We start from the raw sequence: 17649 nt of genomic DNA on the forward strand, positions 1-17649 counted from the left end.
CCTACAACTACGTCACGAAGGCTTCACTCAGCTTGTCAGCTGGCCTTATGAAAGCTCGTAGTTCTGTGAGGAGCCACGCCAACTGGAATTTCCTGTTTGATGCATGAGATGCAAATAGATATGTAAAGCGATCCTCATCTTTCCGTCAGTTGCAACGGTATCGCATTATTCGTTCTGCTGGGCTGCCAACAAGGCGAATGGTATATGCTTCTCAAACATTATCCGCTTTATTCTCAGTTACAAACAACGACTTTAATTGGTAAGCAACAATGAAGGTACACACTGTGAATTTTCAATAAATAATGAAGTTACCAAAGGCGAAAATATAGAGACAGTAATACACGATAGTGTCACATCGTTTGCCCGAAAAAGGAAGGTTACAGTTTAACTTCTCGTCGATATTCAGGTCATTGGATTAAGAGGATTATCACATACGAGGGTGAAGAAACGAATCAATCGGGGCTTCTTTGACTATATCGTTTAGAAGCAACTCCTTAATCTTCTAGCATGCAGCCGTGTGAATTTCAACTCTTCCACTGATATTTCGGCCGAGTATTTCTCATTCGTCTTTGGAGTGAGCCAGGAGGCTCGTTCTGTTGGCTCACTCCGAGGGTAGTCGGAATTCGCGCGTCCCAGATATCAGTGGAGGAGTTGAAATTTGAGTGGCTGTACGCCAGGAAATTAATGGATTATTAATTGAGAAGCGAAAAGCTGAAAATGCACATCCTGGGGCACTCGGTTGAAATGATGTACAACTACATCAGTAATCCGTAAGTCATTATGCGATAAGTGGCGGAGTGACATAGTGCACTAAGATAATCCCCAATACCACAATATTCTGTCCCATTCGGGAACGGATCGTGTATGCTATCAATACACATGGATTTCTTTAATATTTCGTTCAAGACCTATACACAAAATGTAAGTTAAAGGAAATAATTTTTTTTCTTGACTTATATCGGAAAGTACTTTGCGATGGTCTCTGCGATATGCTGAACCTTCCCTGTAGCCCCTCCCGCTAGAGTTTGTTCAGTTGTCCTGTGACAATATAACAACAAATGAAATAGTGGCCGGCCGAAGTGGCCGTGCGGTTAAAGGCGCTGCAGTCTGGAACCGCAAGACCGCTACGGTCGCAGGTTCGAATCCTGCCTCGGGCATGGATGTTTGTGATGCCCTTAGGTTAGTTAGGTTTAACTAGTTCTAAGTTCTAGGGGACTAATGACCTCAGCAGTTGAGTCCCATAGTGCTCAGAGCCATTTGAACCATTTTGAAATAGTGACAAACCAAATAACTCTCCCTTGAGTCCACATCTTTCACCTGGTGAGAATAACACAGCGTAGTGCAATATTCAAGAATTGTCCGAACGAGTTTTAATACGACGTCTTTTGCGAGTGAATTTTACTTCGTTCAGATGTTTTGGGAAATCCAGTATCTGCCTTTCTCGCTGTTAGATTTATGTGGTCGATATAGATACTACGCTGTCGTAACTGATTCCTGTCATGCATTTAAACAATATGGTCAGCTCGTGTATTTGCAGGGCTTACATTACATAATTATTTATGTTCAGGGACAGCCGCTAGTGTTTGTAGCGAATGCATCAAATCTTGAATTTCATATACAACTGCGTCTGTCATCTGCAAACAAGCCATTTACACTCAGGCGCCAAAGAAACTGGTATAGGCATGCGTATTCAAATACAGATATATGTACCGAGCGAGGTGGCGCAGTGGTTAGACACTGGACTCGCATTCGGGAGGACGACGGTTCAATCCCGCGTCCGGCCATCCTGATTTAGGTTTTCCGTGATTTCCCTAAATCGTTCCAGGCAAATGCCGGGATGGTTCCTCTGAAAGGGCACGGCCGACTTCCTTCCCCGTCCCCCCCTAATCCGATGAGACCGATGACCACGCTGTCTGGTCTCCTTCCCCAAACAACCAACCACAGATATATGTAAATAGGCAGAATATGGCACTGTGGTCGGTAACTCCTATATAAGACAACAAGTGTCTGGCGCAGTTGTTAGAGTGGTTACTGCTGCTACAATGGCAGGTTATCAAGATTTAAGTAAGTTTGAACGTGGAATTATAGTCGGCGAGCGAGCGATGGTGCACAGCATCTCCGAGGTAGCCATGAAGTGGGGATTTTCCCATACTACCATTCCACGTGAATATCAGGAATCCGGTAAAACATCACATCTGAGGCCGGAAAAATATCGTGCACGAACGGGACCAGAGACGACTGAAGAGAATTGTTCAACGTGACAGAAGTGCAACCCTTCCACAAATTGCTGTAGGTTTCAGTGCTGAGCTATCAACAAGTGTCAACGTGCGAACCATTCAACAAAACATCACCTATATGGGCTTTCGGGGTCGAAGGCCCACTCGAGTACCCTTGATGACTGCACGACACATAGCTTTACCCCTCTCCTGGACCTATGAGCACCGACATTGGACTGTTAGTGAGTGGAAACTTGTTGCCTGGTCGTACGAGTCTCGTTTCAAATTGTGGAAACTTGTCGCCTGGTCGCACGAGTCTCGTTTCAAATTGTATCAAGCGGATGGACATGTACAGGTATGGAGAAAACGTTATGAATTCATGGGTTCTGCATATCAGCAGGGGACTGTTCAAGCTGGTGGAGACTCTGTAATGGTGTGGGGCGTATGCAGTTGAACTGATATGGGACCCTTGTACATCTAGGTACGACTCTGACAGGTGTCACGTACGTAAGCATCCTTTCTGATCACCTGCATCCATTCATGTCCATTGTGCATTCCGACGGACTTGGGCAATGTCAGCAGGACAATTCGACACCCCAAATGTCCAGAATTGCTACAGAGAGACTCCAGGAACACTCTTCTGAGTTTTTTATTGGTCCTTTATTATACTGCGTCTCGATATTTTTAATGCCTCTTACTAACACAATAACCACAGTTAGACCTTTATGTTACTCAACTATGAAAAGCCAATTTTCCTTCTATCTCTTTGCAACCGTAGCAACAACAATTATTCACCATTGCTGCTAATAATACATAAATTTGTAGAAAAATGGCAAATTTATGTAACATTAAAGTTTCCCTCTTAGCACGTAACGCAAGCAAACAGCATTGTAGGAAAGTAAAGTAAAAATCTCAGTTTGACGTTTGGCAAAGAGCACATTTCACTATGCTCAGTGTATAGATAGTCGTACTTTATTTCACTGACGCAGACTGCGTACTAGACGGAGCCGCTAGGCTAAAATTTGTCTGAGACCAAGGGCTTCTTTCAGTACGTACCACGTGCGCTTGCCGAGCCTCTTCTATGTAGTGCGTCGTGATGATGACCGTCTTGTTGCCGTCCTTGGTGATGTTCACCAGATGATTCCAGATACTGCAACATACACATACAAACGTCACTCAACCACCTGCAACAAAAAGTAATGACAAAAATGACTGCTAGAGAAAGATCCTCCGAATTCTTTATGTGAATTCTCTTAAAGCTTTTTCAATAAAACGAACATGGTTAACATTCTACATCTTTATCTTTCATGTCTACATATTTACAGTCATGCTCATAAATTAATGATAATTGCAGAATGTGGTGCCACACAACGTGGCATTACACAAAACTGGCGCTAATAGCATAGGCACATAGGGAACACACACAACACAGATCTGTAAGTCCACTGTATTGGTGATAAGTTGAGAAAACCGTCCCGAAACACATGTGCTACAAAACGCTACTGTTTACTGCGCAAGTACCCCGACATCAGTATGGGATATGATCACAGGCCGCACAACGGGTTGGCATACTCTGGATCAGGTGGTCGAGCAGCTTCTGGGGTGTAGCCTCCCATTCTTGCACCAGTGCCTGTCGGAGCTCCTGAAGTGTCGCAGGGGTTTGAAGACGTGCAGCGATACGTCGACCGAGAGCATCACACACTTGCTGGATGGGGTTTAGGTCTGGAGAACAGGCAGGCCACTACATTCGCCTGTTATCTCCTGTTTTAAGGTACTCCTCCAACATGGCAGCTCGGTGGGACCGAGCGTTATCATCCATCAGGAGGGTGGGACCCACTGCACCCCTGAAAAGGCGGACATACTGGTGCAAAATGACGTCCCGATACACCTGACCTGTTACAGTTCCTCTGCCAAAGACATGCAGGGGTTGTACGTGCACCAATCATAATCCCACCCCACACCATCAAACTACGACCTCCACACAGGTCGCTTTCAAGGATATTAAAGGGTTGGTATCTGGTTCCTGGTTCACGCAAGATGAAAACCCGTCGAGAATCACTATTCAAGCTTTACGGGCTCTCCTGTGACCAGGGGTCAGTGGAATGCATCTTGCAGGTCTCCGGGCGAATAAACCATGTCTGTGCAGTCGTCTGTAGACTGTGTGTCTGGAGACAACTGCTCCAGTGGCTGCAGTAAGGACCCGCTACCTGCAGTACTCCGTAGCCGTCTGCGGGCACTGATGGTGAGATATCGATCTTCTTGTGGTGTTGTACACTGTGGACGTTCCGTACTGTAGCACCTGGACACGTTTCCTGTTTGCTGGTATCGTTGCCATAATCTTGAGATCACACTTTGTGGTACCCGGAGGGCCCGTGCTACGACCTGCTGTCTCTGACCAGCCTCCAGTCGCCCTAGTATTCTATCCCTCATAACGTCATCAATATGTGTTCTTTGAGCCATTTTCAACACACAGTCACCATTAGCACGTCTGAAAACGTCTACACACTTACTCGCTGCACCGTGTTCTGAGATGCACCAACACACCTCTCCCTATATGAACTGCTGCCAGAGCCACCGTGCGACGACTGTAGGTCAAATGCACCACATGGTCATACCCCGAGGTGATTTAAACCGGCAAACCACCCACTAGAGTGAAACTTCCTGGCAGATTAAAACTGTGTGCCCGACCGAGACTCGAACTCGGGACCTTTGCCTTTCGCGGAAGGTAGGAGACGAGGTACTGGCAGAAGTAAAGCTGTGAGTACCGGGCGTGAGTCGTGCTTCGGTAGCTCAGATGGTAGAGCACTTGCCCGCGAAAGGCAAAGGTCCCGAGTCCGAGTCTCGGTCGGGCACACAGTTTTAATCTGCCAGGAAGTTTCATATCAGCGCACACTCCGCTGCAGAGTGAAAATCTCATTCTGGAAGCACCCACTAGAGTGTTGTTTCACCATTTATCAGCATTATCCTTAATTTATGAGCATGAGTGTTCAAAAAAATGGTTCAAATGGCTCTGAGCACTATGGGACTTAACGTCTGAGGTCATCAGTCCCCTAGAACATAGAACTACTTAAACCTAACTAACCTAAGGACATCACACACATCCATTCCCGAGGCAGGATTCGAACCTGCGACCGTAGCGGTCACGCGGTTCCAGACTGTAGCGCCTAGAACCGCACGGCCACTTCGGCCGGCAGCATGAGTGTATTTCTCAACTTAGTCACCCTGACGACGAAGACATTTCTCCCAACGAGAGACCAGTTTGTCGATAGTGTCCTGTAGAATATTTTATTTTGTTGACGGAGCCACAACTTCACGTCCGCTTATACCTCTTCATTACTATCAAAGTGATGTACTCCAAGATGTTCTTCGTTTTTTGAAAAGGATGAAAATCGGATGGGGCCAAGTCAAAACCTTATGGAGGATGATCCATGACAGTGAACTCAAGGCATAGAATTGTCGCAGCGCTCGTGTGTGGACTGACGTTGTCACCCTGAAGGCGTGGGTGCTCCGTGTGTGGACGAACCCTTCCAAATCGAAACTCGATTATAGCACGCTGCTCCGCATGCGCCGACATACTTGTGATACACACCGCCATATTACCAGCACGGCGTTCCGTATTATCCTCCTGAACCCACCGATTCCATATTCTGCTAACAGTCATTGGATCTCGATCAACGCGAGTAGCATTGTCGCGATACGATAAACCGCAATCGCGATAGGCTACAATCCGACCTTCATCAAAGTCGGGAACGTGGTGGTACGCATTTCTCCTCCTTACACGAGGCACCACAACAACGTTTCACCAGGCAACGCCGGTCAACTGCTGTTTGTGTATGAGAAATCGGTTGGAAACATTCCTCATGTCAGCATGTTGTAGGTGTCGCTACCGGCGCCAACCTTGTACGAATGCTCTGAAAAGCCAATCATTTGCATATCATAGCATCTTCTTCCTGTCGGTTAAATTTCGCGTCTGTAGCACGTCATCTTCGTGGTGTAGCTATTTTAATGGCCACTAGTGTATATTCATCCAGTACTTGAGAATGAGAGGATTTACCGACTTCCGACAAACTTCACGCATAATTTCAAGCCTTTAAGAAACTTTTTCTCGCTGGCATCCCCAACAAAAAGGTGAAAGGGGAAACTTTTACCCTAACCACATTTTCGATGTTCATGTAGTAAAAGTGCAGCATGACGTTTTTATTTATTACTTCTTTACTAATGGCTCTATTCACAGCACGTTTTGCAGACGGTATTCACATATGCTGCTCATGTAACTGCAAAATTATTTCATCTTACGGCACATAGTTCGGGAGATATGACGTTTCATATACGGCAGTTCGGTTTCTTTAAAGCCTCGCGGGTGCCGGTTTACTTGCATAGTCTCACCCACGCAGCAAACGGGGGCATTCCTACCAGAGGAGGCAATTTTTATTCGACATACTAATGCTGTTGGAAAAGTATTCCTCTTCTATTATTTTGGTACACTGGATGTTTCCTTGACCACGATACAGACTTTCAGTAGGATGGAGGAAGGGAGCCACACAACTTTGAGGTAAGGAGCCCTGTTCGGAAACGACTGAGTCTCGGAAGTTTTGAAGAGAAACGTGAGCCAACGAAGTACGATTATTTACGAATCGTTTCTACAATACAAAAAACCGATTTATTGTGCAAATAGTTGCTAAGATTGTAGGGGAGGTAACCTGACCAACAAGCAGACGTATATCATAAATAATGGTGATGAGGCGTTTACGATTTGAGCGGTATTGGTAACGTACTGTCACGAAAGACAGGGATCAATGTTCGAATCCAGGTCTGATACAAATTTTTAACTTTGTCATGTGTAATCGACGCAATAAAAATACTGTATACAGAAAGAGGATTTCTCTAAGCGCAGAGGACATTACTGGGGAAAAAGATAAAGTGCTGCGTTGTAACGTAAATGTTGTCGTACCGTTTGCTCTTGCAATGCAGTTCGTAATTTTTCGGTATAAGTATAGTCCAAACGATCTGTTCTTACTATTATAATCACTTTCCTCCTGTGCAAGTTAAAGAAAATAGCCAGTAGCGAAACACAAAGTGCTGCATACGTATAAATTATACGCTGTTTGGGTTGTATTAGATTATGCCTGATAGTGTAGTGTGGATTAGCAGAAAAATAAACATGTGCGTATGCTTAATATTGGATACCAGGATTGATAGTAAATTTCTAAAAGTTGTAAGTGTACAACGTCCAGCTAAGCACTTCGGCCACCATTTTTGCTATTTGGGATAGTAATTAAAAGAGACACTTTAAAGAGAGAGGAAATTCAGTTGCAGTATTTTTTTACCTGATTAAATTTTTTACCTGATTAGACGTCTTTTGTTAGTGCCTTAAAATTGAAGAAGCTGACGTTACGAATGTGAATATTTTCCATTTCACCACAAATATGAAAACAGTTGGCTTTTCAGATACTATGCAGAGCAGTTGAAACGTTGAAATTGTAAAAGGGAGAACAGATGCAAGAGCGAAACACTGCATGGAGGCGAATTTATGTAGGTATAAATATTTAGCCCGTCACTTTTTGAATTTGATAACATTTATTTTGCCATTAACTAGTTTTCTATCCACTGCAGGCACATCATTAGATGGAATTGTTACAGTAACGTTAGTTTCTGTACAATGTCCAGCTAAACGCTAGGTTTGTGGTGTTGGCGGAAATAACGGAAATTTGCGTAAAAGTTTCCGAAATGCTTACGAAACGAAAGGGTATTCACGATAAATTCATTCCGATGCGTACAATTTATTGAGCTAAAATACACACACACACACACACACACACACACACAGAGAGAGAGAGAGAGAGAGAGAGAGAGAGAGAGAGAGAGATACAGTATGTAGGTGCATTTAGTTTCACAGTAAACAAACACTGAACGTTAGTACAAGTAGTATGAAGATGTTAGATATCACACTTTGCTACGTTGCAATGTTTGATATGAGTTGCATTAAATCACAGAATAAAATAGTTACAAGCATAAGTAAGGGAAGCAAGTAAACAATAGAAGCGGCAAGTGTTCCCATGAGTTGACAGTATGCATACCACTAAAAAGTTTGATTTATGTAATTATAATGAGATATTTATTATATAATTAAAGGGTAAATGAGCTGTTAGTGTAAGTGACAGGCAGAAACGACTATTTAGAGCCGCAGGTGTGTCTATGAATAATGAAGAACAAGCAATGACAGGTAAACGAATAGACTGAAACAGTTATTACTTGAATAAACGACTAAAGTACTTCGAAACATACGTGGCAGACAGAAACGAAAACGGCCGGCCGGTGTGGCCGTGCGGTTCTAGGCGCTTCAGTCTGGAACCGCGTGACCGCTACGGTCGCAGGTTCGAATACTGCCTCCGGCATGGATGTGTGTGATGTCATTAGGTTAGTTAGGTTTAAGTAATTCTAAGTTCTAGGGGACTGATGACCACAGATGTTAAGTCCCATAGTGTTCAGAGCCATTTGAACCATTTTTTGAACCAGAAACGAAAATAAGGAGATGTAGGAGTGTATGGGAACTGAATTACTGGTTCTGTAATGGTAGAATAATCGGTGATGCAGAAAGATTAATATATCTAATTACTGTTGTTTTTAAAGGTTTTTGGTGCCAGGTTCAAAAATGGTTCAAATGGCTCTGAGCACTATGAGACTTAACATCTTAGGTCATCAGTCCCCTAAACTTAGAACTACTTGAACCTAACTAACCTAAGGACATCACACACATCCATTCCCGAGGCACGATTCGAACCTGCGACCGTAGAGGTTGCGCGGTTCCAGACTGAAGCGCCTAGAACCGCTCGGCCACACCAGCCGGCTTTTGGTGTTAGGTCTTCTTGAAAATTCAGGTAGGAAAATAATCTGTTTTGATTCAGTGTTTTCGTTAAGGATTTAATGCGGCAATTTTCGCCAGTTTAAATCACATTTGTAATTCGTCATACACAGTGGATGTAGTGAATTATACGATCTTGATTGACCGTAAGAAATATAGATGTAACAATCGGCGCGCATTGTTAATTTTAGACTGGAGGATAAATTAAAACGGAGGGGCTCCTTACTAAAGCTAGACTATGTTGTTCCTACAACAACAGACGCAGACTGAAAAATCCGTGGGTTACCGCGTGTACAGACAGGCAACCAGTAGCTGATTCGTGATGGTGGTCAGATGTTGGCAGAAGATTGCTTGCTAAACGAGAAACAGTACGTCCACGGTTTTATATATTTCTGTTTTAAACGGGAAACCATTCTACCGGCGAGCAATGAAAGATCTCTTTACGACTTTATGGAGCTTTCATCTACACTAAGGCAACTCCTACAGACATTTCCACAAAGAAAATAGTTTTCAACTTATTCCTTGCCTACATTTCGACGCCAGCTGGGAGTAACGAATGATGGGGGCTTCTGGTCCCTTCTGAGGCGGCAGAACTGCATTACCGAGCTGAGACTTAACGACGTCCATTAGGTGGATAACGGCAACCGTAAGGATCTCACACATTAGAACTGGCACTGAGCCCACTCGGTCTGCAGCAGTGGCACGGTCAGTAATGAACTGTAGCGTTCATTTACCAAGGCTTTAATTTTTTCTGATCTAAGAAGCCCGAATGCAAATATATGCGCCGGCCGAAGTGGCCGTGCGGTTAAAGGCGCTGCAGTCTGGAACCGCAAGACCGCTACGGTCGCAGGTTCGAATCCTGCCTCGGGCATGGATGTTTGTGATGTCCTTAGGTTAGTTAGGTTTAACTAGTTCTAAGTTCTAGAGGACTAATGACCTCAGCGGTTGAGTCCCATAGTGCTCAGAGCCATTTGAACCAAATATATGCCGATAAGATACGTAACGAAAAGGAACGTGTAAAAATGCAATAAAATCTTCAGAGGCACCTTGCCGCACTACATCGCAGTAAGAGCGCCGCTTTTATTTCCTTTTCTGACGAAGTGTCACTGTATCACAGTCCGTCTCCTTAGAAATATAGGTGTCGGTGGCTGGAATTTAATCTCACAACTGCCGCTCCGCAACAGTTCAACGGCCCGGTCGAGTGTTTACGTAGTTGTTAACTTGTGCCCGCCGTCCACCGCTGCGATGCAGACAGTTTGTGGCAACTCCCGTTCAAATGCAGGTTGCCAAGCTGCGCTGGGGCAGCACCCTTACCTCGATTACAAGATTCGCTGACACTCGTGTCCCAATTGCGTCCTTAGTAATGCTGTTCTAGAATCCATTAGCTGAGCAGATTGAGAGACGTCGTTACGAAATCGATCGTATGCTTTCCGCTAAGCTGTGTTCAGCCGTTGCAGATTTATTTTCAGAATGTTTTCAGTCTGCAACGGAGTGTAAGCTGATTTGAAACTTTGGTGGTGATGGTAAGTTCATATGGGACGAAACTGCTGGTGTCACCGGTCCTCAGGCTTACACACTACTTAATCTAAAAAAAAAATTCAAATGGCTCTGAGCACTATGGGACTTCTTAACATCTATGGTCATCAGTCCCCTAGAACTTAGAACTACTTAAACCTAACTAACCTAAGGACGTCACACAACACCCAGTCATCACGAGGCAGAGAAAATCCCTGACCCCGCCGGGAATCGAACCCGGGAACCCGGGCGTGGGAAGACTTAATCTCACTTAAACATAAGGACAAAACACACACACACATACACAAACACATTTGAACATTTTTGAACTAAAAGGATTCCGTTAAATTTCGGTTACTCGATAAATCACACGAATGCAAAGGCTGCGAATTCAACTAAATATCTAACGGCTATAGTTACGAACAGCTTAAATAGACAATGTTGCGGAGAAGGCGAAATAAAGGGTACGCTTCACTGACAGATCGCTTAGAACCGCGTTCCATTGGGGCGCACCAAAGTACTTTCGTGACACCGTTACAGGTGATTTTTTTCATAGATGTAAAAAAGCAAACACATAAGGCACATACTTTTTTGTTATTATTATACGTATTACTCACTTAGTGATGAGCTACCTCTTGCAAATTGCTGGGATATTCCAAGAAACGATTTGGTGATACATTTTTTATGTGCGGAAGATTAGATGATCTTAAAAATCTCACAACACGACTGACGTGTTTTCACAACACATCAATGTGTCGCGACACGGTGGCTGAGAAACGCTGGCTTGTAACATACAATTGTACTGAAGAGACTGCCTACACTACGCTTGTCCGTGCTGTGCTAGAATATTGCTGTGCAGTATGGGATCCTCACAGAGAGGATTGACGGAGGACATCGAAAGAGTTCAAAGAAGGGCAGTTCGTTTTGTATTATCACGAAACGGGAGAGAGAATGCCACAGATATGATACGCGAGATGGTGTGGCAATCGTTAAATCAAATAGACGTTTTTTGTTACGGTGAGATCTTTTGACGAAATTTAAATTACCATATTTTGTTGACGCCCACATACATAGGCAGAAATGATAATCGTAATAAAATAAATCAGAGTTCGCACGAAAAATTTAAGTGATCGTTTTTCCCGCGCGGTGTTAGAGAATGGAGCGGTAGAGGTGTAGTTTGAAGGAGATTCAGTGAACCCTCTGCCTGACACTTGAGTGTGAATTACAGATCAGTCACGTAAATGTAAAAAGAAACCACAAAGCTGTTCCGAAACATAAGTGTGTTGATAGTGTTGTGACGAAGATCTTCAATTAGAAGCAGATCAGATTTACGCTTTGTTACGCTCGCAACTTTGAACATATTTCGAAACAGACGTATTTCGAACTTTTGGAAGGGTTCTAGATGTATAACGTCAGGTAGGAGCGACGAATGCATGTTGAACTGTTTACTCAAACTGTCAAAGTAATGCCTCTTCGTCATCGTAAGACAGTGGAATGAAGTGACAGCGATATGACTGGCACGCAACATATGATTTTATTGAGGATTGTAAGGACAACATCATTAATGTGACGGATTCTTCGTATGCGGTTCAAGCATCCGCGGCAGCCACGGAAGACAACATTACCACCGTGAAGAATGTTATCTCAAAAGGCAGACACATTACGACAACGGATACAACGTCTCTGTTACCTGCTTCAGTCTCCCAGACTGATTTTCTGAAATATGCATGGTATATGACTATCTAAATACGACTTTTGAAATAAGAATATACGTCCACAGATTGAATTTTTCGCTCTGTAGCGGAATATTCATTGTTTTGAAAGTTCCTGGCAGATTAAAAACGTGTATCGGGGTCAAATTTCGCTCTGTTGAATAGTTTTAAACTGTCAGGATATTTCAACACTCGTGTTGATGATAATTCATTGGTTTGTCGTGTCCTCCAGTAATACTACTTGCAGAGTAATGATAGAGGTAATATCCACCTGTTCATGCAATAGCAGAAAATTTCCAGCCTTCCTCTTTCACTTCTACAAATAATCTTCAGCATATCTGTGTCATCATCAATGAGTCTATAAAACTTCAAATGGTTCAAATGGCTCTGAGCACTATGGGACTCAACTGCTGAGGTTATTAGTCCCCTAGAACTTAGAACTAGTTAAACCTAACTAACCTAAGGACATCACAAACATCCATGCCCGAGGCAGGATTCGAACCTGCGACCGTAGCGGTCTTGCGGTTCCAGACTGCAGCGCCTTTAACCGCACGGCCACTTCGGCCGGCTATAAAACTTCCTGGCAGATTAAAACTGTGTGCCCGACTGGAAATGAGTCTATATTTCATATCCGAAACTTAAATGAAAAGTACAATATTGTGGATATTCTACAGTATTAATTTATTTGGCTTACTGGTTTTTGGCTTGCGAGGCCATCATCATACTTTAACTTACTATCATCGTCAAAGATGGTACAATGCTGGTGAAAAACGTGGATAAAGTATTATACATAGAGAGTGAGTTACAAACACAAATGTCACTGGCTAATGTTGTCATCCTCCCTTCCTCTTACGTGCGCACACACGAACGTAATGTTATTTTCGAGTTTTAGTTTCAATGTTTTTTTCTGATTTGTTCGCTTTATAGTTATTTGCTGTTGATCATTAACAATTACTTTACTGCTACACTATCAAAGATAATATTTACTCCACGTTTACACTTAACTATGCGTAACATCCTTTCCAGTGTTGTTCATTAATATCGTACCCTAAATAAGGACAGTTAGTTAAAGTTTGATGACGGCCTTGTAAGCTGAAAACCGACTAACTAAATAAATTAATACTGTAGAACATCTACCATTTTGTGCTTTTCAGTTATACTTATGAAGTTATTCTACCAAGAAGTGATCGAAGACCCATTTAACATTATATCTGAAAGTTAAAAAATATTATTGAATTGTAATAATTTTAACTGTTAAAACATACTGCATTATATTCGACACTATTATACAACTTGCATTTTGGTTTAAGCCTTATACATTCGATATATGTTTCTCATTATTTTAGGTTTCATTTATAAACGGCCTCTAAGGACGAAAATAACCACTCCTGATAAGAAAATAAACTTAAATTTTTGGCAAAAACCTTGCTGCCCAGAGAGAAACATGGTGTAACCTCTAACAATTTCATAGCGACTGCGGAATCAAATGTTGAATAATATTATTTATTTGTTCCAAGAGGAGTTCTGAAGGCATTATTCCCTCACCTTCAGGTAAATATTCTTGTTTGTTCTTCTTCTCCTTCCTCCTTCCTTCTAGTTTTAGGCCTTTGCCTGTTAAGTCCTATCATTCAGTGCCTGTATTATCTGAAGTTAGTTTCCGTTTCATCTCTTTACCTCTTTCCTGGTCTACCTACTGATTTTTTCCCCTATTGGCCGATAGTTCATTATTATTTTGGGAATTATATTTTTATCTACTCTCCTTATACGATTTCTTCATTTGTTTCTGTAATCTTTGATCTGTTCATTTGTGCTTCTAAATCCATTTGTTGCCTGATTTTTGTATTCCTTATCATATCAGACAATCTACAGCCAGCTGTTCTTATTAAAAGCCTCGTTTCTACAGTTTGTATTCTTAGTTCAGTTGCGCCTATTATTAGCAAAGCTAACATTGTCAGGAATGGAGAAAGCGGTCTTTATGTAAGTTATTAAAATTTAAAAACTGTGATAAAAAATCTTTTAATATCTAGACAGCTGTTATGTCCAAGTCTCACTGCCGTAAAACATATCTGACATTGCCATCGTTTAGTAGAACGTTCGTAGCGTTTGTTTTCTCAACCTTTTATTCAGCGTTCTTAATATTGCCTCACTAATGCAACTGAATTTGCCAGTATTTGGTATATATTTCCTGCAACGGCCTTGCCGCAGTGGATACACCGGTTCCCGTGAGATCACCGAAGTGAATTCGCTGTCAGGCGTGGCCGGCACTTGGATGGGTGACCATCCAGGTCGCCGTGCGCTGTTGCCATTTTTCGAGGTGCACTCAGCCTCGTGATGTCAATTTAGGAGCTACCCGACCGAATAGTAGCGGCTCCGGTCAAAGAAAACCATAGTAACAACTGGGAGAGCGGTGTGTTCATCACACGCCCCTCTTATCTGCGTCCTCAACTGAGGATGACACGGCGGTCGGGTGGTCCCGATGGGCCACTTGTGGCCTGCAAACGGAGTACTTCCCTATTTTCTGGTAGTTTATTACAAGTTGCTTGAGATCGGGTCTTGACCTTTAAAAGTCATAATTTCATTGTTTCTTTGGGTTGAGGATGTTAATTTATGGCTCTTGGCATTTACATTTACTTTATAAATGGATTTTGGAAGCGGGTCCTTACTGTCAGCCATAAAGAGTTGGTCATTAGCAAAGAGTGTTCTCACTAAGTAATTTCGTTAATTAAAGTTATGCGTGTAAAACTCTATTCTTTTCGCCATTGCACCAACATATCAATATATGCTGTCCGTGCATTATATTCCGAGATTGATTTTTTTCATGGCATATAAGTGACGTTAGGAAAGTAACTGCCATCGTAGCCTGAACTAATAACTGCAAACAACAAATGTATATTCAGATAGTGAGCTATGAGCAGACGGTGTTAAGTAGTGGACGTGCGGCCGTATGTGTCAACGTTGTTGTCTTTCAAGTGTTCAGGATTCTCCAGAGTGTTTTGAAGAAGAGAAAAATGTGTGTGAAGTATTTCGTGCACACATTGACTGCAGAACAAAGACAACACTTGGACGCGCGCCGGGACTTGAATGAACAGCAAAACACGTACAGTTCTGTTCGGTAAAAAATCATCACGGGTGACGAAAAAGTGCAGGAATTCACATGAAGGGACAATGCTTTGATGACATTCAAGCCAATGTGACACGCGAGTTGAAAAACATTCGAAAAAAGACTTTTCACAAAGTTTCACATGTCTCTCTGAATGTACTGTATGTTGTACTCAAGCAGGAGCGAAGGACTACCCACACATCTGAAGCATTAAAACCATCACCTTCACGTTTCCTTATTTTCTATTAATCCAATCTCGAAACTTTTTGGATTGATGGGGATAGACATTAAAAAGTATCGAAAAAAACTGCGTACATTTGTTGTATTCTCTTCTCCATCTACGGCAATTTCTGAGTCTGGATACACTTATTGGGTTACTTTTAAGAAATGGTGTAGTATGCCTCTCCCGTTTATTATTTCCCACCAGTTCTCCTGTCTACATTGTCAAAGGCTGACATTTAGTGACTAAAGAACACGTGTGCTGCTGTATTAAATTTCACATGCTTTTCAATTATCTGACTGATGACGAATGTGTTGTCTGAGCAGGACTTACCGTTCCTGAACCCAGTTTGCTCCTCCAACAATATAGAGTCTTTGCGTTATTGTCTCCGAAAATATCTTATATTCACCAAAAAAGAGTACGTAACAGGAGAATTCCTAACAATTTAAGAAGGAAGAAACAGAAGAAGAAGAAGAAGAAGAAGTAACAAGACTATCTGCTTGAAGATGAGGGAGTAACAGCTTAAAAAATCTCTTGTTTCATTATTCAAACGTGGAGGATGTTGACTTAAGGAGTTCTTGGGGAGTATGTGTTTTTGCATATTACTAGAAATACAATTAACAGCTATGGTTTATGTACATGAAAACCGTTAACTACACTAATGCTACCTGTTGTTTATTTACATTTCATATCACTATAAATATTACAAGGCGTGTTTTTTAAGTGAGTACCGTTTTGAAATTAAAAAAAGACGTCTAAGATATCTCAATAATTTTATTTTTTACATGAAAGCCTGTACCTTAATCTACACACTGATGCCATTACAGTCTGATTCTTCCTTGTTTACGTTGTGTACTGAGTGTTGAAGATGCCTCCGATAATCGTGAGTCCCGCCGACTGTGAAGTACCGGATGTTATACGAGTTCTTAGTGCTAAAGGCCTAAACGCGATCGATATTCATCGTGAGATCTGTGCAGTTTACGGAGAAAACATTAAGAGTGATGGAATGGTAAGAAAGTGGGTAAGAGCATTTAAAGATGGCCGCACAAATGTGCATGATGAACAACGGAGTGGGCGTCCTTCGGTCGTTAATGAAATTTTGGTGCAGAAAGTGGACAATAAGGTGAGAAAAAACAGACGCTTTACGATTTCCTCCCTGCGGGATGACTTTCCTAATGTTTGTCGTAGTGTTTTATATGGCATTGTGACCGAGCACTTTAATTACCGCAATTTGTGCGCACGTTGGGTACCGAAAATGTTGACGGACGTGCACAAAACCAAACTTTTAGACAGTGCCACAACGACGGAGGTGATTTCTGAAGCCAAATTGTTACGGGCGATGAAACATGGGTGCCCTACGTCACACCAGAATCAAAGCAACAGTCCATGGAAGTTGAGCAGGGACATCGTTTTGCTGCAAGACAATGCCCGTCCGCATGTGGCGAATCAGACCAAAGATCACATCTTTTCGATGGGAAACTCTAGATCATCCTCCGTACAACCCCTATCTTGCGGCCAGTGACTACCGTCTGTTCCTGCACTTGAAGAAACACCTGGGCGGTCAGCGTCTTCAAGATGGCGACGAAGTCAAAACAGTGGTGATGCAGTGGTTAACAAGTCAGGCGGCAGACTTCTACGAGGAGGGTATTCAAAAACTGGTACAACGTTATGACAAGTGCCTCAATATTGACGGAAATTGTGTAGAAAAGTAGATTAAGGTACAGGCTTTCATGTAAAAACAAAATTATTGAGATATCTTAGCACGTCTTTTTTTTTTATTTCAAAACGGTACTTACTTAAAAAAACACGCCTCGTACAACAGATAGTTAGTGTTCATGACGGCTGAGGTTTTGCATTGATTGCTCTAGAACTGTTGGTTGTTTGCGTGTCGCTGTTGACACTGACCTCTGACGCAGCAGGGGGTCGACGCCGACCGTGGGCTCGTCCAGGATGAGCAGCTCCGGGTCGTGCATGAGCGCCACGGCGAACGACACCCGCCGCTGCTGACCGCCGCTGAAACAACA

The 17649-nt window shown here is 42.7% G+C and overlaps 1 protein-coding gene across 1 annotated transcript in view; it reads right to left on the reverse strand.

The window, feature by feature from the left end:
* The window catches only part of LOC126251405 (ABC transporter G family member 20), a 423401-nt gene that overhangs the window by 74192 nt on the left and 331560 nt on the right, over nucleotides 1-17649 (reverse strand). The window contains exons 5-6 of the mRNA XM_049951813.1: nucleotides 17531-17638; nucleotides 3273-3366 (exon numbers count right to left, since the gene is read on the reverse strand). Of these exons, the coding sequence (XP_049807770.1) occupies nucleotides 3273-3366; nucleotides 17531-17638 (202 nt within the window). The remainder of the gene's footprint in view (nucleotides 1-3272; nucleotides 3367-17530; nucleotides 17639-17649) is intronic.

This window comes from Schistocerca nitens, chromosome 4 (assembly GCF_023898315.1).
Source record: "Schistocerca nitens isolate TAMUIC-IGC-003100 chromosome 4, iqSchNite1.1, whole genome shotgun sequence".
Classification (NCBI taxonomy): Eukaryota; Metazoa; Arthropoda; class Insecta; order Orthoptera; family Acrididae; genus Schistocerca; species Schistocerca nitens.